Raw genomic sequence first — 24,559 nt, 5'->3', positions numbered from 1 at the left:
AATTGCATTTCAGTGCCTTCCTATGGGAAATGGTGCTTTGACTTATGACCATTTCAAGTTACGACCGGAGTTCCAGAAACAATTAAGTTTGTAAGTTGTGTATGAAGCAGTACTTCTATGAAGTAGACCAGCAGTCCCCAACCTTTCTTAGCCCCGCGGACTGGCTAGGGAAATCAGGGCACCCCCCTGCGTTCGTGTGCATGTGTGAAGGAGCGTGCTCATTCTTGCACGGGCGCACTTATACGGATGAACAAAGGAGTGGAAGATGCTCGTGCAGGCACACATGTGTGGAAAATATATAGGAAAATATATAGGAAAATATAAACTCATTCAGTATATTTTCCCATGCTTTTCTACTTAAAAATGACCGAAGGCAGCTCGCATCATTAAAAAGACAATATTTAAAGCTGAAAACAGTGTACAGTAAGTATACAAATACTAAAAAAGATCAAACAAATACCACACTAATGAACAGTAAACAAAAGCAACACCAAAAACAAATTCAAGGCAGTAAAGCACAATAATGTATTTTAAGACTCCACTCAGACAGCCAATCACTAAAGGAAAGCTTGCTTGAAGATAAAGGTATATGCCTGATTTTGGAAGGACAACAAAGATGGGGCACGTCTGGCCCATCTGGGGCAGGATCGAAAGAAAGGCTTCTCCTGATAATCTTAATATCTGAGTGGGTTCATAAAGGGATATACAGTCCTTTAGATCAGTGGTCCCCAACCTTGGGCCTCCAGATGTTCTTGGACTACAACTCCCAAAAGCCTTCACCATCACCTCCGCTGGCCAGGATTTATGGCAGTTGAAGTCCAAGAACATCTGGAGGCCTAAGGTTGAGGACTTTAGAGAGCTTGGACCCAAGTCATTTGGGGCTTTATCAGATACCCAATACAGTGGTGCCCCACATAGCGACGATAAACCGTGCAGCAAAAATCATCGCTATACGGATTTGTTGCTGTGCAAAATTAAAAAGCCCATAGGAATGCATTGAAACCCCTTCAGTGCGTTCCTATGGGCTTAAAACCTACCTTTTAAGCGAAAATCCTCCTTACGGTGGCCATTTTAGCTGCCCGGAATGCGAGGAATCCGTCCCTGTTTTACCCGGCGGCCATTTTGGAACTGCCAATCCGCTGGGGAAAAATATTGCTATGCGAAAATCAGTAAGCGAAACAGCTTACCGATCGTCGCAAAGCGGTTTTCCCCCATAGGAAACATTGTTATGCGATTGCAAAACCATCGTCGCTATGCGGATTTGTCGTTAAATGGGGCACCCGTTATGCAAGGCACCACTGTATGTATAAGTAAAATATATAGGGTTTTCAGTTGTAGGATATATATCAATGATGGCTAACCTTTTTGAGCCCGAGTGCTCAAATGGCGACACAAAACCAAATTATTTCTTTGAAAGTGCCAACACTGCAATTAAATCTAAATACTGATGTTTTAGTTTAGAAAAAAACAACTCATACAGTTGTCTGAATTAATCATCACCTTTTGTCTTCAAAACATAACAGAACTTTCAATGATACAAAAACTTTTTAATTGAAAAATAACCATTAACTCTAGTAAATGGAAACAAATATTAAAGTAATACAAGCCAAGTAATTTATGCAAACTTTTAAAATAATTATATGCATGTACGTATTTTTGATAAGGGATACTCCACCTGGCATGCTTTTGCACAACGTGATTTTTTTTAATGTTCTATGCATGTTGATAATTTGTCAAGCCTTGGCCCATATGCTGTTAGTTTGAGAACAACACATGCAGCACCCAGACAACCCAGATAGTGTGGCTTGCGTGTCAAGGGAGATGTCTCCGCATGCCACAGGTGGCACGCGTGCAATAGGTTTGCCATCACTGATATATCTGATAGTTTAATTATATGTGAAATATTTTTTTCTAAACAGTATTAATTTCTGTACTGTTCCACAAGGTGAGCATGATATATGTCAAAGGTTTACAACAGTCCTAAATCATTACTCTTTCTTCGTTTGCTGTTGTATACTTCTTATGGTAATTTTAACATTAATCAGGTCTCTGAGAGATGCCAGTTCGAAAGTACCCATCATTTCAAAAAACGTTTTATTTAACTGTTAAGTTTGTCTCAGTTCTTAATTGAATAAAAATATTTTATGAGATAGTGTTTCCTCAAGTTTTCATGCGTATTTTTCCTGTGAGATAAATCTGAAAGCAGAACAATATTTATACTAAATTGTAGTAGGTGGACACAATGAATAATGAGTTACCTTTTTCTAATATACCTTTTCCTTTCCTAACGTCTGTGATGCAATGCAGAAGAAAGTTTCATTAAAAATGATTTTTTTTTCCCCTGGCAGTTAAAATCAAGATGTATCACAACTTCCTCTTTGTGTACTTACAGTTTTTTATTAGCTAACAGTTAATCTTTCAGTAATTCAGTAGTCAGTTTTTTAAAAGTACACCAATCTAAATATAATATTTTTCGAAGTAGAAGGCATAAACTTCATAGTAAGGATTATGTCTGTGGGTCTAAGGTTGTAACTTGCTATATAAAGGTAGGTTTAGTTATGCAGCATTTGTATTGTCTCACCTGTGCTTCAGATTAGGTAGCTAAGATGCAGAGTAAAGCATGAATGTGTCATTGCTGTGCAGTGTGGCATAATTTACTATTTAACAGAGTATTTCTTTTATTCTTCTATTTATTTATTTGCTGCAGGATGTTAAGCTAACACTTCAGGTGTGATTAAGTCAATGTGATCTGTTTTCACTGGCAGATTAAAATCAAGCCTATTATACATATAGAGGCAGGGTTGTGATGGTGAAAATCCTATGCCCTATTAGCATCTGTTGGTATGGCTGCTGCCCCAAAAGCAGTTTAGACAACTGTGTATTATGTGCAGCCACCCTTCCAAGGGATTAACAAACAGATACAGTGTGACCTAGAAAAATGTTATGTAAGAAATGTAAAGGAGTATATCATGTCACCTCTGCACAAGTTTATAGCCATAACTATCCTCCCAATTTCGAGTAACATCATTAAATTCTCTTCAGTTTTCACAGCCTGTTTTTACAAATGTAAGAGTCATCTGAACAGAAAAGTATTCTTTGACTGGTTACAGTGGGATTTAAAACTTTCCTTCTGAAAATCCAACTTCCATGCCATGTGATTTTTTCCCCTGAAAACTTTTTTATTTCCAAGATGATACATTATGTAGCATCGGGTAGTATTACTGCTTCTCAACACACACACGCGCGCGCACACACACACACACACACACACAGAGAGAGAGAGAGAGAGAGAGAGAGAGAGAGAGAGAGATACAAACACATAAACCTCTGTGCTTAAGTTTTGCAGCTACAGTAGGACTCCCGTATCCACAGGAGAGCCGTTCTACCATAAACACCTGAAACTGTAGATAGTAATAAACTATATACAGTCGTGCCCCACTTAACGATTACCCCGCATTACAACGAATCCACTTCAACAATGTTTTTGGGATCGCAATTGCGATCGCAAAATGATGGTCTAAATGGGTTTTTTTCGCTTTGCGAAGATCAGTTCCCTGCTTCGGGAACTCATTCTTCGCATTACGATGATCAAAACAGCTGATCGTCGGATCTTCAAAATGGCCACCCATGCTCAAAATGGCTCCCCACTGTGCTTAGGGACGAATTCCTCACTATACCGGCACTGAAAACGGCCGCCATATGGAGGATCTTCGCTGGACGGTGAGTTTTTAGCCCATTGGAAAGCATTAACCAGTTTTTAATGCGTTTCAATGTTTTTTAAAATTTCTCTTTATGACGTTTTCGCTCTACAGCGATTTCGCCGGAACGAATTAACGTCGTTAAGCGAGGCACCACTGTACAATATTAAAAGAGGCTGTATCTTTGATACAGGGTTTGCCACATTCCAGTGTCCCTCTATTTCTATCCAATAAAGGAGACATGTTTTTCAGAATAAGATTGGTGGGGGTGGATACTGAATGGTTGGTGGGGGTGGATACTGAATGACTGGCAGACCTTTGTCTAATAAATTGAAGATGTGACTACACAGTGAGAAATGAGAATTCATTTGCTGTGAAGTTGTACCTGGGAATTTGGATTTTCCAAAGTAAATTTGAGTTAACTGGACACACAAGGAGAAATAAATTGATTAAACAGCCTTATTTACAGCTTGTTAATGTAGCTCTGCTGTAGCCATCCTGATTTGCAGGAGGCTTGACTACAGAAGAACTATAAATGAGAATCTAGTGGTAATTTCTTCTCTCCTCCACCCTCCTTTCAGGTGGTGGTGAGGGTTAGGGTGCCTAGGTGTCCAAGCACATCACCATTGGCACCCAAGTTTTAAAAAAGAAAAGATATAACTCTGCCCAGAGGGAATCAGCAGAGAGTGAAGTCCACACAGGACACTTTTTACATTGATTCTAAGAATCACGCCATCTGAATTGCTATAAATGGAACCACTCTGAAATAAAACAGAAGAGCCAGCAGTGGAGGGTAAAGTCCAGATTGGTTCGCATTTGCTTTTATGTCATTTCAATCCCATAGCATATCCCATATTTTATGTCGTGAGAATGGCTGATGGTCGGATTCCAAAGGATCTCCTGTATGGAGAATTAGTGCAGGGAAACCGCCCCAGAGGGAGACCACAGCTGCGATACAAGGATATCTGCAAGCGAGATCTGAAGGCCTTAGGAATGGACCTCAACAGATGGGAAACCCTGACATCTGAGCGTTCAGCCTGGAGGCAGGCATTGCATCACGGCCTCTCCCAATTTGAAGAGACCCTTGCCCAGCAGGCTGAGGCAAAGAGGAAGTCACAAAAGCAGCAAAACCAGGGAGCTGGACAGGGGACAAATTGGATTTGTCATCAGTGTGGAAGAGACTGTCATTCTCGAATCGGCCTCCTCAGCCACACTAGACGCTGCTCCAAGTCCTCCATACAGAGCACGATACCATAGTCTTTCGAGACTGAAGGATGCCTAACTATGTTATATTCACTCTGATCTATACCACTGTAGGTAAAACTTGAAACCTACAACTCTAACTTGAGTCTTAGCCCCCATTTAGACTTTGTGTGTGTGTGTGTTTTGTTTTGTTTTGTTTTGCATTTTCTATTAAACACCTTTCTGTTTTGGCTAACTGTTTTGTATAGGGGTGGGATGGTTTATTTTGTTTGTGGCACATAACAGCTTTCCAGAATTGAACGGTTTGGAAGCAAGAGTGCTGAAATGTGTAACTGAGGAATGTTCACCACTGTCTGATGCAAAGAAGAGCAAGAGAGAATGATCTGGAAGTTCAGGGCAGTAGTGTTTGACTCATGTGTACATTTTTCCAGAGCCATTGCTGAGGCAGCTGGAACTAGCCGTTTCATCTAGCTTGGACCATAAGGGATACCTGAGGATCTTCTAGTCTAGTCAGAAGTGAAGAATACGAAGCATTCCCTCCATTACCACTTCTGCATTTATGTGTACAAAGCCAGAGGGGAGGTTTTGTTTTCCAGACCGGAATTTTTAAAAAGATTATTAACCAAAAAGCTTATTCATATTCTATAGCTCTTTTTCTCTAAAGAGCTTGGCATTCATTCTAGGTCCTTCAACCCTTGGCACTTGGGTATGTTAAGGCTCTGTTCAGCACAAACGGGTGGAAATTCTGAATGAACATGTAACCAGTATATTACAGTGTAAAATTTTCCAAGGTATTTATATGCAAGCTGCTACATTCTGAAATGTACATTGTTCAGATTGCAAGCAGACAAAATTGTATGTGGTTGAAGGAGATGAAGTCTTGCATGTAGATTTACGTCTGTAGGAAACTTGCTGTACAATTTTTAGAAATTAAAATATCCATGTACGGACCTAAAGGAATCCTGTGGACTGATGGTGCACTTTGCATTGAATGTGTACATTTATTCCTTTATGGTGTTTCGAACAGCTTTTATTTTGCCTGAATGCTTTTTGAAATTATATTAGTTTCATTCCATCTGCAATTCCAATTGTATTTGCACCAAAGCGGCTTCATCTGTGTGGTACCTTGTTTCTCTGCAGTGGCTGAAAGAGAATATTCCTAATTTTTGTAGCTGTTTAAATTGAGATGATAACTGTTGCTGAACTGTTCTAATAAAATCTATTTGCTCTTTTATTTTTGCCAAATTACTTAGATTTCAAATGGTATGGAACTGGATGCCTATCAGTATAAATTATGTATTTTCAAACTTGTACTTACATAGGCTCGGTCCCATTCCCTGCGACTGGCAAAGATAGGCTTAAATATTTCTTAATTCTCCATTCTTCAAACTGATGATCATGTAATTCATTAGACTGACCAATATCATGTTCTAAAAATAGACAACCCCTTTGCTATTGTGAATGAAACTTTGGGTGAAATTAGATGGTGCTTTATCTTTCATTTTGGGCTGTTTTTGGAAAGATCTAGTTTGCTTCATTTTCCAGCGACCACATGGCATACATTAAATCATGAACCAGCCTGACCCTTATCCATGTCTGCCCGTACATTTTGAGTCCCTGTTAGGGGATTTTTTTTTATGGAAGTGGGATTCCTCTATCATCATTTCATTTTTAGCATACGTGATTGTCAGTATTGAACAAAAGTGGCACTGGTAGTCAGTGCTATGTTACTTTCATGGCATGCCAACGAAGTAACGTGTCACTTACCAATAAATGGAGAAAAAATCCAGTTTTGTCCTGCTCTCTACAGAGGGAGTAACAGAAAAAGTCATCTAATCTAGTGTTCTTCTTTGTGGCCTCTGTGAATACACACAATTGGGTTGTTCTGCGCCTGCGCAGGACCTCTCTGAGCTTTCTAGAGCTTAAAGACATGTGATTAGTGGAAATTCCCCCGTGGAGCACATGCTCCACCCGCTAGAAGTTCCCTTCGTTCTTTTTAGCCACTACTTAGGTTAGACCTATTTTGGAGAGAGCTAAAGCGATTGAGCATTTACTGTGATCGGTAGGTAGTTGCTTCCTCTGTTATTTCAATCACTTTTTTGTTGGACGTTTCTTGATTTGTTCTACCTTCGATTCGATTCAGTTTTTTTCTTTCCTCTATTTTTGCCAATTCCCTCCCCCATCTTCTCTCCAATTTTCCCTTGTCTTTTATGGCCACCCCCCCCCCGGGCTTTTCAAGCGGTGCGTACTTTGTAATAACGAGATATCGCTCACTGACGGCCATGATCATTGCCTTTTCTGTCTCGGGGAACAGCACCAAACACACTCTTGTCCCGAGTGTAAAAGGCTCATGAAGCCTTCACTTAAGCTGCGACTTCAGAGGCTGCGATCTTACCTTTGGGAGAAATCCCTCAATCCACCTTCGGTTGCTATGGACTCTGCACTGTCCCCAGATCATCGACCTGATCACCAAGAGCCTCCTAAACTGGTCTCTAGTCCAATGACTCCTTCTCCTCACCAAGCGGAGAAGTCAAAATCTACCTCAAGACCAAAGTTGACATCGACATCGAGGACCTCAGCTCCATCGACTGAATCGTCTAAAAAGAAAAAAGATAAGACTACTTCAAAAAAGCCTAAGAAATCATCAAAATCTACTCAGATTCAACCACTCCAATTGACAATTCCACCCCCAATTTTGGAGGAAAGGTCTAGAGACGCCTCGAGATCAATGTCAGACAAATGAACCACCTCTGGGCCATCAGGGCAGGAAATTCCAATTCAAATCTTGAGCTCAGACTCATCTCATCACTCCCCACTTGTCACCTACACAGAGAGATTACTGTTACTATTACTACCCAGAATCTTCTCGGTGTCAACCACAAGAAGATCTCAGAGATCGATACTACCAACAATATGATCCGTATTTCCCCGAAATATTTGCCGGAACAAATTTACTGCACTGAACCCAAGAGATTCCGATATGCTTTGCCGTATCCACCTCGATACTCACCTTCTATGTCTCCATCAACATCTCGATACCAACACCGTTCCCACTCATCACACTCAACATCGACTCACCAGATCCCATTTGCTACCAAGCCGGCCCTCAAGCGCACTACTTCATCATTGGAACAACCACTGTCGAAGCATTCCAAGCATTCTTCTTAACATCCTCCCCCTCAAAACACATCTCTACACATTATGACCACCTGTAAGGGTCCTCCTCCTCCTCCTGATATGGAAAGATACTCTACAACCCAAGTACCCCCTGCTTCGCAACAGCCTTCTTCAACACAATTCTCCACATTAAAATCTTGACATCTATCTCCATCCTCTGAATCGTCCATATCAACTCATGATTCATCCTCGGATATTTCTCCAGAATCACCCTCCAATTTACCCACTCCAACATCTGATGTAGCAGAAAATCATCCGTCCTCACCTTCGGAAGATTTTACTTCGTACTCCCAGCTAGTGATGATAATGGCTAAGTCCCTACAATTAGAAATCGAGGAACTACCACCTCCTAAACAAGCCTTAGTTTTTGATGATATTAACCAAGAGAAGACACTCCGCTTATCCTTACCTGCCATGCTAGATTTGATTAAAGAATCATGGAACAAACCCCCTTCATCATTACAAATTTCAAGACGTGTGGGAAACCATTATAAAACCCATTATCCGGACACTGCGTTTTTATCCAAACAGCCAACACCAAATTCAATTATTGTGGAATCCAATCAATTGAGAGCTCGCAACAAATCATCAGTTGCACCTACCAATGGGAGGGAAGAAAATTAAATATTCTGGGCAGACGTCTTTACTCCCTCACTTCATTTCTTATACGAGTTGCCAACTATCAAGCCGCCATGGGAGCTTACCATAGGCAATTATGGAATGAGATCCTCCCTGTTATTAAAGTGGCTCCTGAGTCTTCTAAAACTGAAGCCCTAAATATTCACACTGAGGCTTCTACACTGGCCAAACACTGACAGTGTGGAGGATTCTCCCGCAATAAGGGATATACTTGACAGGGTCTGAAAACCATCAACAAAGATCCTTTGCCAACATAAATAGAGAGCATTCCTCTCCTTTGTCAATTCTAAAAATTCTTTAAAAAATGATCACTGCAGATGGTGACAGCAGCCATGAAATTAAAAGACGCCTGCTTCTTGGGAGGAAAGCAATGACAAACCTTGACAGCATCTTAAAAAGCAGAGACATCACCTTGCCAACAAAAGTCCAACAAAAGTCCGAATAGTCAAAGCTATGGTTTTTCCTGTCGTGATGTATGGAAGGGAGAGCTGGACCATAAACAAAGCAGACCGCCGAAGAATTGATGCCTTTGAATTGTGGTGCTGGAGGAGGCTCTTGAGAGTCCCCTGGACTGCAAGGAGAACAAACCTATCAATTCTAAAGGAAATCAACCCTGAGTGTTCACTGGAAGGACAAATCCTGAAGCTGAGCCTCCAGTACTTTGGCTATCTCATGAGAAGAGAAGACTCCCTGGAAATGGTGCGGCTAAAAAATATTGTAAATAAATAAATAAATAAATAAAAGACCTTGATGTTAGGAAAGTGTGACGGCAAGAGGAGAAGGGGACGACAGAGGATGAGATGGCTGGACAGTGTCTGCGAAGCAACCAACATGAATTTGACACAACTCCGGGAGGCAGTAGAAGATAGGAGGGCCTGGCGTGCTCTGGTCCATGGGGTCACGAAGAGTCGGACCCGACTAGACGACGAGACAACGGATTTTACTGTCTAGTTACACCTTTTGTTTGCATAAATTTGGGACTAGAAATATAGGCCTACCCAATTCTTGAAAATGACTTGATGTTAGACATTCATATTTTATTAGCGTTTGAGTTCAAGATTTGTTCAAGTGGGTGAAGCAAGTGTGAGAAGCTGAAGTAGTATTGTTCAAAACAGCATTCATACAAACAGTCTTTCTGACAGATGGAAGACATTGGGCCTGTTCAGACATCAGGACAAAGTATGTCTGTTGTGGTATGAATGCAGTAAACCTTCAACTCATGTGCTTTCCCTCCTCTCTAACGCAGACATCAGAAGCTTTTGTTTCTGTTTTTAATTAACCACAGTTTAACATTTGGTCTCCACCATTGTTCATAGCCTGTTTGAAACAAAGCCAACTCCATAATCCATCGTTTGAATTTGCTCTGTTGCAAACAAATTTTAGTTACAATTTGTCAGGTCTGGGTGAAGCAACAAGCTGACGTTAATAAAAATAGAAGTAAACACATCCGAACATCCTACTTATAGACATGCCAGAAGAGGAAAGGAAAGACTGTAAAACCCCAAGTTTTGCTGTGGCTCCTTTCTGTCATAATAAACCATTTATGACGTTCAAACCACTTATTTAACTTCTATTCATTTAATTCTTTGCATACAGATCATTTAATTCTATTTCATTTTATTCTTCTCAAATCCTGTTGAGAAAACAGTGTAACATTTGAAAGCAAGTTACCATCAGTTAAGAAATCTCTGTAGTTATTATTGGTTGTATACTGAATTTGTGACTCAGCAGGCAACAAATAATGCTTATAGAGGTATCTTATGTCAATTTGCATCTAAAAGTTACATCATACTCGTATGCATGACTGCAACAAGATTTCAGCCATGATAAATACTTATTTTCAGATATTACTTGTATTCAGATATTATATTGCTTTTTAAAATGAATGCCTATATGGGATGCTGTGAAAGTAATCCAGATTGGGTAAGAATGCCTACTTTTGAAGAATATTTGTCAAGAAAAGTAGCTTTGAGCTTTTGCTAAGAGTGGTGAAGCCATATTGAGTGTTTGCTGTCTGTAATCTAGCCTTATTTGCCTGTTTCATGCAATTTGTTTTTCCCTGAGCAATTGGGTCGATTTAAAATCATCATAATTTAAATCAACTTTCTCATTTTATACTTACTGAACAAAAAACTGTGTCAGTTCGTTGCCATTTGAAATAAAACATTGAGCATTTTATTTGTAGTAATTAGAAAAGAAAAAAACCTTCTACATATCCATGTTTTTAAAAATGCAAAGTAGAATGTAGAATGGATAAATAACACGGCCCTTGGAATGTTTTAAGTCCTTGCAAGTTGTTACAATTTGTCTATGTTCCTCGTCTTTTAAAACAACAAAGTTGGCATCCTGCAAAAATAAAACCTACTGCACCCAATCCAAAATATTAAAGAAACTAGAAAAGCAACCGGTTTTATTTTCTCTGTGTGCGTGCATGCATGCATGTATACACAGCCGCCCTCACAGGCAAGAAATTATACTGTTAAGAATCCCAAAATGATATGCCTTGCCACAAACTGCAGGAGAGGAGGAGGGGAAAATCAGTGTAAACACGTAACTAGAGCTTTTATATGAATAATGTAGCCCTCATGTTTTTATAACCCTACCATAAAGCCAATCCTGCATTAAAAAGTAATCAGAGTTATTTCCCTGCCCACTTCTGTTTGTCGTTGTGTACAAGTTGAGCAATGTACTGTATTGTACCTTTCCAGCATCTCCAACTGCCTGTGCCTATTTTTATTTGTCAAGCTGGGGCTAGGCTGGCCCCATTCCAGATGTGTCTCACAAGACTTGGTGCTGATGATCTATTTATAGAACTGTGGTTCCATTGTCATGACAACCGTGCTAGAGGCCAAGGCGGCTGGGAGCTATTTCTGGACTCGTGCTGTAATGTAAAACTGATTGGGAAAGTTAGTGCATCCTCTAAGCCAGACTAACTTTAGACAGGCAGAAAGAGAAGAAAGAAAGACATCTGCCATTTCTTTAAATAGATTTGCCTTTTCTCTTTTTGCTTTTCTCTCTCTCTCTCTCTGTCTCTCTTACGTTTTTTGTGCCTGTAGCTGTTTGTGAAAGGTGTGCATTTTTTTCTCACTATAACAAAGCACAGTGCTTGCTTCCCCCACTGCATTTTTTTAATATTTGCATTTTTAGTTATATATTTGATGAAGGGAGTAAGAAATTACAATAGGGCTGTTCTTCAAGGAAGGCTTATTTTGCTTGTCTTTCCTCTGTTCCAGTGGAGTGCAGTGTAGTAATATTGTCAGATGTAGTACTCCTCTGCTTCATATGTAGTGGTCTCTCTCTCTCTCTCTCTCTCTCTCTCTCTCTCTCTCTCTCTCTCTCTCTGTGTGTGTGTGTGTGTGTGTGTGTGTGTTTAAGAAAGTATGTATTTTATGTACTCACAGACCATATAAGGAACTGCTGAATGATTAACGTAAGGTGATTCCTAATATATAGAGTCATACTATACTTTGTTCTCATCATTTGCTTCAGATTTTGATCAGTGGTGCCCCTCTGCCTCCGCGTGGATGGAATGCTTTCCAATGAGTTTGTAATTAAAGCCGATTCCTCTGCGAAAGCTATTTTTATATTAGGCCTACATTTTCTGTCTCTCCCACAAACCCCAGAATATACTTTATGTACGTAATCTTGAATACATAAGGCTATTTCAGTATAGGAGGGTTTTTTTTTTTAAAGAAAAAATGGTCTCCAGTTACATACTTTTCTCTTCAACTACTAACATTTGCTGTATTTAGTCAGTAGCATAATGTAAACAGGGCACATCTAGAATCTGTAATCACTTTACCTGATGGACACTGCTTTATTTTCGTAAGCTTGTCAGCTTTTCTGTTTATAGTGATGAAACAACATTGTTGGATATTTTTGTAGTGCTACTAATAAATCTGAAAATGAGGGTGTGCAGTCTCTTTATCTTTGACTTCAGCAGGCATTTCAACTGAACAGTACAGTATTTTGAACTGTGAATATGTTTCAAGCGCATTGGCGTTGTGTATGTGTAGTACCTGGAACCATGGGCTAAAATGTCCCTAAGGCAGTCTCATTTAAGACACACGTTGTATGGTCTTACATATCCATATTATCCTGCAGCAAAGTAAAGATTTTAATATCTACCTTACTCAGATGGTTGAATTACTGAAAACATACATTACGGTACACTAAATATTTAAAACGGTGTTGGAAAGACAAATCTCAGTTTGGTTCCTACCTATTTGCATCTATTTTGCTTTGTTCTAACAATCTGAAATTTGTCCAGAGGGAAAGCACAATGCTGTTAGTTGAATGTGTGCTGTGTTAATGTAATTTGCACACCTTGTTAACACAATATACAGTACAATTTACTGTACATTTTAAGTGTATTATTTTTGTTACAGTCTATCCTTCTCATTGAGACAAACAGCCTGTTCTTGCATGGTTTAAAAAAATCCTTTTCTTTCCTTTCTACTTGGCTGAGAAACAAACATGTTTGTTCTGAAGGTGTTTAAGATATGTCAAGCTGTCTTCTTAAAGTTGGGCCATAAAAACAGAAATTTGAGGGGAAATATAAAGTCGCTTTCTTTTATGTGTCTTATCAACCTATCTTTAGGTCACAAAGGATAAAAATTCAAGTCACTGTTTGTTGAAAGTGTTCAGGAGATTTCTTGGATTCCTTCCCCCCCCCCCCCAGGAGAAGGAATTAATGGTAAAGGAGGGACTTTACCTTCTCCTTTATCCCTTAAAACTGTGAAGATAGATGGAAAAATAGCTTGGAGTTTTTGAAACTTTGACTTTTTCCCTGTTGGAAGCATGGAGTAAATTTTTCTGTTTGAAAGACTCTTATTGATTGTATCTTCTGTGTTTGTCATTTTATATTCGGAGATTTGGTTTTCTCTGGTTGATGTTTTATTGAATATTATTCAATTGTTGTTTTACTTCATGTTTATCTTATGATACTGCTGCCCAGAGGAGTGGCCTGGCCACTAGATGGGTGGGATAAAAATTATATAAATTGAAGTAATTAATTTTTATTTTCTTTACTATCTTATCCAGATGCTAAGCCTTGTTAGTGCAAATTATAATTGCCAAATAATACAGGAAGTACTGCCCATGCAAAAGGTTACTAAAGAAGGACAGGGAATAATCAGATCATATAACTGGTATGGATGTTTTAATACAGAAATTGGTAAATGGGGAGCTGGCCTTTCATTATATGTTGAAAACCTCAAAATAATTTTAAAATCTTTTGTTTTTCCTCTAAGCACTCTTTCGTGGGGGGGGGGTATACAGGTAATCATCTGTGTAGAAGATCTTATGCCATTGAATTCATTTGAGACAGCGAAGGGTTACATGAAACACTTAATTGCTGAGTTACTTCTTAAACTTTATACAGGATTCAAAACTCTAGTAATGTAATAATCAGCTGCTTTAAGAGTATTTATATAGGAAAGTCTGCACTGGGGATAGCTGTCGTTTTCCCTCAGCCCTCTTGAAAGACAGAATCCCAGATCAGAGGTACATAATACATTGACTTTTCCCCATTCCCCACCCTCAGGGAGTATATCAACCTCAAAGGGAAGGTATTGGCAGGCTGAAACATGTATGGCAGTAAACCATCCTCATTCGGGGAAGTCCAGAATCAGGGTCAAGAGGTTAGGAGATCAAACAAGCATAGAGTCAGATTAGTTGCATGTAGGAGACTCAAAGCCAATGTCCAAATAACAATTCAAAATTAAGCTAGTTTTAGAAGCAAGAGCAAGGAACAGGAAAAATTCAAGAGGCGTGGTCTGACTAGTTATAGAATTATAGAATAATTGAGTCGGAAGGAATCTACAAAAGACTGTCAAGTCATAACAGTTCAAACTCGTACATAGCTGGGGAGCTAACAGTGAAAGTCAGGCAAAGTCTGGAACTAGAAAAGACAGTATGTGGAATTCAGTAGTAAGTCACAGCTAAAGCAGGCCCATTGAATCAGGGAGGATTTTGTGAGTCAATTCTCCCACAAGTTCCATTGATTCAGGAAGCCTTCTCTAGTTGTAACTTACTACTGGATTTCAGTCATTGCATGCAACAGACTCTCAGTCCCTGACTTAGGTTTGTATTGCTGGAGATCTATGCATGGCTCAAGTGCAGGCATTTGACTAGCTGGTAGAGTAGGATTTCATTTGCTGGTCCTCCCTGGGAGTTTTCCCTTGACCCCCTACTCCTGAGGTAGATTCTTTTTTTGATTAGTCTTCTCCTGCAGCCATGCACTTTGTTTTGTGGCTTCTACCTGCAGTCATTTTCCTGTGTTCTCTCAGGCTGGGAAGGACTTCAGCCTCTACCACAGATTCTGGTACAGACTGTCTTTCATTTGAGAGTCCAGCCTCCTGCACCCCCAGAAGTCCAGGGTCTGCAGGACCTGGCTGTTTCTCACTCGTATCAGGTCCAGAGGGTTCCAGTCCATCCTCATTGGGGGGCTCGGAGATGACAGTCACAGAGATGCTTCTCTTAATCTGTAACTAACTCTTGGTCTGTAAAGCACTTCAGTAATGCCCCTGTAGTGGGCCACAGGAACATGTAATGAGGGTGAAAGAGGAGAGTGCAAAAAACGGTCTGAAACTCAACATCAAAAAAACTAAGATCATGGCCACTGGTCCCATCACCTCCTGGGAAATAGAAGGGGAAGATATGGAGGCAGTGTCAAATTTTATCTTCCTGGGCTCCATGATCACTGCAGATGGAGACAGCAGCCCTGAAATTAAAAGGCGCCTTCTTCTTGGGAGGAAAGCGATGACAAATCTGGACAGCATCTTGAAAAGCAGAGACATCACCTTGCCAACAAAAGTCCGAATAGTCAAAGCTATGGTTTTTCCTGTCGTGATGTATGGAAGTGAGAGCTGGACCATAAAGAAAGCAGACCGCCGAAGAATTGATGCCTTTGAATTGTGGTGCTGGAGGAGGCTCTTGAGAATCCCCTGGACTGCAAGGAGAACAAACCTATCAGTTCTAAAGGAAATCAACCCTGAGTGCTCACTGGAAGGACAGATCCTGAAGCTGAGGCTCCAGTACTTTGGCCATCTAATGAGAAGAAAAGACTCCCTGGAAAAGACCCTGATGTTGGGAAAGTGTGATGGCAAGAGGAGAAGGGGACGACCGAGGATGAGATGGCTGGACAGTGTCTGCGAAGCAACCAACATGAACCTGACACAACTCCGGGAGGCAGTAGAAGACAGGAGGGCCTGCCGTGCTCTGGTCCATGGGGTCACGAAGAGTCGGACACGACTAAACGACTAAACACACACACAATGCCCCTGGGGTTCTGGGCCAGATAGCTTAGTAAGTAGCTGTATGGTATGATGCTGCCCTTGGGTTACTTGCAGGAATACTATAGAGATAGGCATGCTAATGTGTTCGTACACAACATCATGCCATATGAGAACTGTGCTTGAGCATTCTGTGTGGCATGGCATATTTCTGTCTTGAAGAGCTTGCTGATTGTGCTCTCCTGCTTCAGAGTGTTGCTCCCCATCTCCACACAGAAATGAGACTTTGCAGATATATTTATTATTATTATTATTATTATTATTATTTTAAAAAACTGGTTTCATGCTTATATCACATGCACACATTGCAATGAGCATAATATTGCTTTTGGAAAGGTTTGTGGTTAGAGATGGGGTTAACCCCAGTTAACCCCAGCTGTGTGGTGGTATATGAATATGAATACCCTCATCTCTGTTTGTGATTTGACAGGTAACTGCTGCACAGTGACAGGCTTCTGGCCAAATGTGTTTGTTTTTAAATGTATTTGGTTGTTAAATGTTGAGACTTGAGGAGAAGCAGGTGGAATATTTGCTGCATTCAGGCTTGTTTTACCTAGTGTATATGGAACCATTGAAGTCCATCTCCAGTAGAGCATTCTGGTACTGCTTCTTGTGTGTTGGTGGTGTTTTTCAAGGAAGACACAGGAGTCAAAATGTTCTGTATCAACAGCAGCAAGACAGTTCCCCATCCCCCAGGCAGTATTTGGAAATCTTCTTACTTGTTCTGTAACTGTGTCAGCATGTCCAAAATAAGTAGTGGGCCACAGGAACATGAATATATCTGTATTTTTGCTCTCAAATTGAAATCTGAATATACTATGAAAGCTTGAAGCTAATAGTGTCTGCATTCTTCAGTTTATGTTACTTCTGGTGCCCATCTCCTCCTGAAACAGTCATCATCACACCATGGTTCAATATCTATAATAATTACTATACGTTTAGTACAGTGTATGATATTTACCGGTTGTACCTTTCACTTCAAAACATTACATATAACACTCCTGTTCCAAAAACCTACTTGAAGACATTCGTTTGTGCTATTAGCATACTTGTATGCAGTGGTAGCTCGCTAGACGACCCCGCTGTACGACGAAACCGCATGATGATGAATTTTTGCAGTCGCTATAGCGATTTGCAAAACAGTCATTCCTATGGGGGGAAATTCTGCTTGATGACGATTTGGTCCATGATTCAAGGACCATTTATTCGCAAGACGACAATCTTTACAGCTGATTGTCGGGTTCCTAAAATGGCTGCCCTGTGTTTTCCGGACCCATGTTTTGCAGGGCAGCCATTTTAACAGCTGATCGGTGCTCGGAAAACTGCTTCCCAATAGGCGATCTTCGCTAGACGAGGTAATTTCCCCTTTGGAACACATTAAATGGGTTTCAATGCATTCCAATGGGGAAAGGCTTTTTGCTATAGCCCTTAATCTGTAAGATTTGAGCAGAGCTGTTAATGATATGATTTTTGGAAGTTGTTAATATATAGGGTTTCCATTTAGTTGGAAGGAAGTTGATTTCACCAACTTTAAATCTCAGAATCAGAAATTCTCAAAACAGTGAGTCAAAAGCAGTACTTTTGACAGATTTGGAAGAAGGATCTACCTGTACACCAGAGTGGACAGCTACCAGAGATCTGGGGATCACACATGCTTCTTCTTGGACTTCAGAGAAAGCCACGGGTGTCCCAGTGCTCCACAATGGGGGGAGGCAAACTTCTCATACTTTGTAGAAGATGCAGGGAGTTGCAGTCCAAGAGCATCTCAGTTACCTAAGGTTGGGGACCACTGTTATTTGCTGATAATAAGCTTGTTCTGCAAATGTGGATTCCTGTGTAGCCAAAATGATAAAATTTTATTGGCGGTCCCACTTGTTCCTTATTATTAGGCATGGTTGTATCAGAAAATTTTTGGTGTGATTGTTCTGCATTGGCTTTGTTGAAATATATAAATTTGATAGTATTACATGAGGTACGTTGATTTTCCTCAACATTCTACTATAACAAGAGTTTGTGTTGTGTACTGTCAAGTTGGAATCAAGTTATAGTAACCCTAATGGAGCTTTCTAAATTAACAGGATACTCAAGGAGTTGTTGTTGTTGTTTAGTCGTTTAGCCTTGTCCAACTCTTCGTGACCCCATGGACCAGAGCACACCAGGCCCTCCTGTCTTCCACTGCCTCCCGGAGTTGGGTCAAATTCATGTTGGTAGCTTCGATGACACTCTCCAACCTTCTCACCCTCTGTCGTCACCTTCTCCTCTTGCCTTTGTAATTTCCTAACATCAGGGTCTTTTCCAAGGAGTCTTCTCTTCTCATGAGATGGGCCAAAGTAGTTTTGCTAATTTCTCCTGCCCCCAGGATTCCAAGACCAAGCAAGGCCTTGTACCCAGGTCTCCCAAGTTCTATTCTGTCACTGTGTCTGTTTCATGACACCAGGTATCTGCTGTAACAAGTACACAGAAACTATTCCTATATTTGTTGGGACTAGAAATTGTTCTGGTCCATGGGGTCACGAAGAGTCAGATACGACTTAACAACTAAACAACAAAGAATTTGTTCTTATTCATTTTCTGTCATAGAGGAACACAGTTGAAGAGCATGCTTGAGGCAAATCTAAAGACATCCATTTTATATTGATTGGTTGGATGAATGAATGAATATTGTGCATGGTACATTAAAAACAAACAAACAACAAACACACAAACAGGAAGAAAAGAGTCAGATCAAAAACTGAAAAAGTAGAGCATCAAATTGCATAAATGCTTCAACAGTCTGTGACATACTCAACTTATTTAGAAATATTGTAACAAAATGATTAAATGGATCTCAGTTAAAGCAGTCTTGCTTTTATGTGTGAGTTGTCCAAGTTGATTAATTTGTGTTCCCGATAGTTCTGGCTCTTAACTTATGTCTGTCTATTTTTTCATATGTGAACTGACAATCAGTAGAAAATCTTATTTATTCCCAGTTCATTGTAGTCTAAAGTTTTTGTTTGAAATCATGCAAGAATGGCCAGAATCGTATTGATGTTCAGGCAAATTTTGTGTAACTTGTCACAGAACTGAACAGGTGCTGAGGTGTATTTCAGTTTCGTGCTTGGTTATGTACCCAGTTTTTCTGCATACCTAACCTTATGGTTTTGCTGCAGTTAGCTACAGCAAGTTACACAAACTTAACTAATCTGTTGTTACGAGGTATGTTAAAACAATTTTGGACAGGCTAAATAAGGAACTTCAAGAATTGCTACAATGGATTTGGCAATAGCATTCTGTCCTTTGTAGCTGAGATACCACAGAGGGGCTATTATCCATTCCGTCTTGTGGCTTAGGGATGCACTGTTGCCTTACCAGACATAACCTTCAACCACAGTATTGCAAATATGTTTGAATCTCAGACATAAATGACCAAGACTTCGAGGTCTAAATGTCTTTTATGTTTGTAATAAAATAAACTTACATTTAATAAGTATACTTACAGAAACATACTCCTGGCTGATACTAGATTTCATCTCTCCCAGCAGATTTCAGTGAAGGAGCGTAGAATTCCCACAGTTTTGGCTGGCTTGCTGAGTGCCAACATGCTGTATTATTAAGTAAATAACAACCTTTATTAAAGGAGGCGTTTTTCTCTTACAGTTTTCTAGACAAGATTGACATAGTGAAGCAGAATGAATATACACCCTCTGACCAGGTGAGCAGGTTACCTGTCTTATTCCAGGTTTCACTTTTACTGCTGCAACTTCTGCAAAGTGTCAAGGCTGACTTTATCTGTGTGCTTGTTATATTTCTATGCTGCTCTCATTTCTTTGATGTTTTATTATATATTTTGTTTATCTGTTTAATGCATTTTAAAATAATCTATTAGCCATATATTTCTAGAGACCGTGTACAATCTGATAAAAATATACTTTCAAATGCAAGCAATAGTGCAATGAAACTAATGGCTGAAGAAGCAGAAAAAATAGGTACCAAATAATAAAGTATTACAGCATATAATACAGACTAAAGCAACCAGCAAGACAAAAATACAAAGGTGTTAAAATGTTACAACTATTTTTAAATGCCTGGTAGAATAAAAACCTAGCGCCCCAAAGATCACAACGTAGGAGGTGAACAAAACTTTCATCAAGGAGGATGTTCCACAAACAAGTTGCTTCCATTGAAAAAAAAAATCTTCTGATTTATAGTCATCTTCTCATTCCCTTTGGTGAGAACATGCCGAAGAGAGCCTCATCTGGTGAATTTATGGTGAGGATAGATGAGTATTAGAGAAGATTTGAGTAACCTGACCCCAAGCAATTTAGGTCTTGAAAGCTAAAACCAACACTTGGAAACAAACTTACTGCCTTACAATATGATAGTGGTGTCACTGCCCTTCTTTCTGTCAGCTGAAGTTTTTTTAGCCATTCACAGGCAATCCTGTGTGTAACAGATTGCTGTAATCCAAACAGGAGGTTACCAAAGTATGAATAGCAGTTGCAATGCAGTCCTTGTCTGGAAAAAGCTAACTAATAAAACAGATATTCTAACCCACCCACCCCAATAACACCTGTGTCTAGTGACCAGTCTAATACTATCCCTAAGCCATGAGACCCACCCTTTAAGTAGATTGCAATGCTCTTCAAGCCAGGTGAAACACTATTTAACTTCCCATCTCCAGTATCTCTGTGTTATCTGGATCAAGTTTCATTTTATTGGCCCTCATCCAGTTCATTCCCTTGTCTAAGCCCAGTTCAGAGCATCAGCTACCTCATCTGTACTAAAATAAAAGGAGAAGTAATGCTGAGGGTCATACACATATTGGTGACAGTTTAGCTGTATCCGCAGATAACTTCACCTGATAGCAATCCTAGCATCACCTCCTTGAATCAACCATCCAGGTATGAGCAGATTCTCTGCAGTAGAGTGACCTCACATATGAATGGCCTTCTCTGGAAGTCTACAGGTGTAGTAGTTCTCTTTTTAAACAAATTCCATGGTCTTATTCATCTTTAACTTTAAAAAAGAAAGGAAAAAAAACTTTTTCAAACCAGACATTAATGGGGGGGGGGCCTTCTTTCTTTCCTTAATAGCCTATAACAGCCCCCAGTGATGAGAAATTGCCCCTGGATCCCTGCGGCTTTCACACTCCTTTTTTAGCCATTTGTGCCAAGCCAAATCAGGAGCTTACAGCTTAAAAAAACAAATAAAGAAGAAACTAGAACAAGGTCATGTGAGGAAAGACTTGCTGTTTAAGGTCCTCATGAAGAACCAATGTGCTTTTGCTAGGTTTTATTGTTCTTAGTTTTTATGACAACTTACAGTTCTGATTTTATTGTATGGGTTTTTCCCCCGGTTGTAAGCAGTTTTGTATTTCCTTTTGTGGTGTGAGAAAAGCACAATATAAGTTTTTAAATGAATAAATACTATGCACCATTCATAGATGCATAACTGAAATGTTAACTAGTTATGCTACACACTTCCACATTAGCACACAGTTCCGTCCTTCTCTAAACTTCATAGGTTTGTTTGGTCTTTTGAAACACGCATTCTTTAGTGGTAGGACAGAAACTTCCTCAATAACCGCTTTCTTTCTTTTTTTAAGGATCTTCTTAGATGCAGAGTTCTGACATCAGGAATATTTGAAACCAAGTTTCAGGTGGACAAAGTAAACTTTCAGTAAGTATAGCTAAAAATGGCAAATAACTTCAGAACTGAGGTTAAGCTAAACAGGGCTCTAATCTATAATAGATGTATGTCTTATCTGATAATTAGAAATAATCATATGCAAGGAAACTGGTGCACTTGTGAGTACAATTGTTCTAGACTGAAATTACTCTCCCAAACATACATACCATGTTTTCTTCCCTTCTTAGATTATCTGTTTACAAATTGAAATGTACAAATGTCATGTTTTGCCTTTGCAATTATTCTGCTAATGCAAAATGATATGGCACAATTCTCATCAATTTTCAACTTGTGAAACTGATGTTTGGAGGAGCCTTTATTAAGTAGTTAACTGAGGCACCTATAATAGTTCTAATTCTAAGAACATGTCATTGTCCCTTGTCATGGAAGGGGAGAAGGAATCTAAAAAAGAATTCCACAATGCCTCGAATGTCACTTTCCCTCTGTCCAGTCATATAATTCAATTAAGGAAAACACTACTGAGTCACTCAGACTTTTATTTTTCTTCCTAGTATGTTTGATGTTGGTGGACAAAGAGATGAACGCAGAAAATGGATCCAGTGTTTTAATGGTAAGACTGAGAATGCATTAAACCAGCAGTGTAATGAATATTTGTACATTGATTTAAAAAAAATCAATTAGTAGTCTCTCCTTCATATTTGGAGAGGCTCAGGTTGTTGTGAACTCATAATAAATCCTCGATGGCCAAATCCGGGTTAACCATTGGACACTTTCTAACATTTCAATATCCAGAAATCTAAAAGAAAGGATAAATGGGGATTCCAGTGCTCTGAAATATACAGAGTAGATAGCTGATTGTTGTCTCATTTGTGAAAAAGTCATGTGTGTTTTTTTAATGAAAGATTTGAACAAAATAAATCAGTACACTTATGAGATGCCTCAGTAAACAACTGTTAGCACTAAGGAACATTTGCACTGTGGTTAAAAGTCTAATTTGTCTGCTACTAATGTGAACATTACAAAAGAGAAAGAGACCAGAATTGCCATTAAGAGATACTGTATGTGATACAAAATACCAGTGGGATTCTGTAGAATACTATCACCATCCGTATAATTCTAGAACTCTTGCTGAGATTGTTTAATGAAAATTTAGGAAGGAGACAGGATTATAGTACCAGAACTTTTTGCATACTTTGAGTATCTAGTCTGCACTATCAAGGAAAAGTAAGCTCTTCTTTGTTATTATTCTGGGTTTTCCCCTGCTCAGTAAATCTGTTTCTCTTAGTCAAAGCTTTTCAACTCACTGAAGAATTCTGGCTGCTGCCATGATTAAATCTTTACTTGTTCCATTCAGCTTTCCCTTTTGCTCCTTCCTCTTCTGGTTGCCTCATTCATAATCTGCTTCATATCTCCTGTGAATTGATATCAAATGTATAGGAGCTTGAAAAGCATTATAAGTGTCTGGAGGAACTCAACCACAGACTCATAGAATCCTGGATCCTATGAGTCTGTGTCTCCCAAGAAAGAGGCAGTGTTATGCAGAAGGTATAGTATGAAATGGAAAAGGAAAATTCCTTTAGAATTGTATATCCTTTTCTTCATTATCTGTTCCTCCACCATTTCTCTTTTACTATCCTCTCCAAGAAATGTTACTTAGAGAGTATTTGACAGGAGTGCGACATGTAATGTTTAAAGGGGTATTTTTGCTATTAACGTGTGCAATGGACAAAAAGGAGTGATCACCTTAACAGATACCTCTCCTTTGTCTCTCTCCTTCATCCCATGCTCATTACAACTGCATTCTAGCTATCTTTTTCTCCTCTCTTTGGTAGCACTTTCCCCCTTTCAGTTCTGTTCCCATGTGTTCTTCTGACCCTGCTGCTTTCTATCCTAATTCTTGGCATCTATATTCTGATTTCCATCATAGCCATAGAAAGCTTACACTTTCTGTTTGACTCTTCCCTGTTCTTTTTCATTTTCTCCTGTTTTGTTTCTTCTTAGAATGTATAAGGTAACAAAAAGAACCATAGAGAAGATTTTTGGAGGTTTCATGGAATTCTTGATTCTTTATTTTTGTTTTTAGATGTGACTGCTATCATATTTGTGGTGGCCAGCAGTAGCTACAACATGGTTATACGAGAGGACAATCAGACCAACCGGCTTCAGGAAGCATTAAATCTTTTCAAGAGTATCTGGAACAACAGGTCAGTCCCTTCAATTTTTCTCTTAATAATGCTGCATCATTGATTTGTGACTGTCAAACCACTGTATAAGATACCAAAACAGTGTTTAATGTAAAATAGAAAGTTTAATAATACTGATTTAGGCAAGGAGGACTTCAGCTGAGATTTCCCCCAAGGAAGAAAAGCAGGGAAAAGCCAGGGACCCTATGATGGCAAGGAACATTGTGGCATCTCCTGCCAATCTGTAATGCAGCAATTTATAGACCTTTGGCATCACACCACCTTTATCATCATCTAACCCTAGGTGTAAGATCTATGAACCTTGGTCAGCTGGATGTGGTCAAACAGGAGATGGCAAGATTAAACATTGACATCCTGGGCATCAGTGAACTAAAATGGATGGGAATGGGCAAATTCAATTCAGACAATTATCATATCTATTATTGTGGGCAAGAATCCTGTAGAAGAAATGGAGTAGCCCTCATAGTCAACAAAAGAGTGGGAAAAGCTGTACTGGGATACAATCTCAAAAATGATAGAATGATTTCAATACGAATCCAAGGCAGACCTTTCAACATCACAGTAATCCAAGTTTATGCACCAACCACCGATGCAGAAGAGGCTGAAATTGACCAGTTCTATGAAGTTGATTGTTGTGGGTTTTTCAGGCTCTTTGGCCGTGTTCTGAAGGTTGTTCTTCCTAATGTTTCGCCAGTCTCTGTGTCCGACATCTTCA

At 39.5% G+C, this 24,559-nt stretch overlaps 1 protein-coding gene across 3 annotated transcripts in view; it reads left to right on the top strand.

The window, feature by feature from the left end:
* The window catches only part of GNAS (GNAS complex locus), a 274,080-nt gene that overhangs the window by 240,333 nt on the left and 9,188 nt on the right, over positions 1-24,559 (top strand). For all 3 annotated transcript variants that reach the window (XM_020804361.3, XM_072996808.2, XM_072996809.2), the window contains exons 6-9: positions 19,649-19,703; positions 21,597-21,670; positions 22,192-22,250; positions 23,724-23,844. In XM_020804361.3, coding sequence (XP_020660020.3) covers positions 19,649-19,703; positions 21,597-21,670; positions 22,192-22,250; positions 23,724-23,844 — 309 coding nt within the window. The remainder of the gene's footprint in view (positions 1-19,648; positions 19,704-21,596; positions 21,671-22,191; positions 22,251-23,723; positions 23,845-24,559) is intronic.

This window comes from Pogona vitticeps, chromosome 4, assembly GCF_051106095.1.
Source record: "Pogona vitticeps strain Pit_001003342236 chromosome 4, PviZW2.1, whole genome shotgun sequence".
In the NCBI taxonomy this organism is placed as follows: Eukaryota; Metazoa; Chordata; class Lepidosauria; order Squamata; family Agamidae; genus Pogona; species Pogona vitticeps.
Note: the sequence above shows the minus strand (reverse complement) of the source record. Positions and strands in the feature narration are given on the sequence as shown.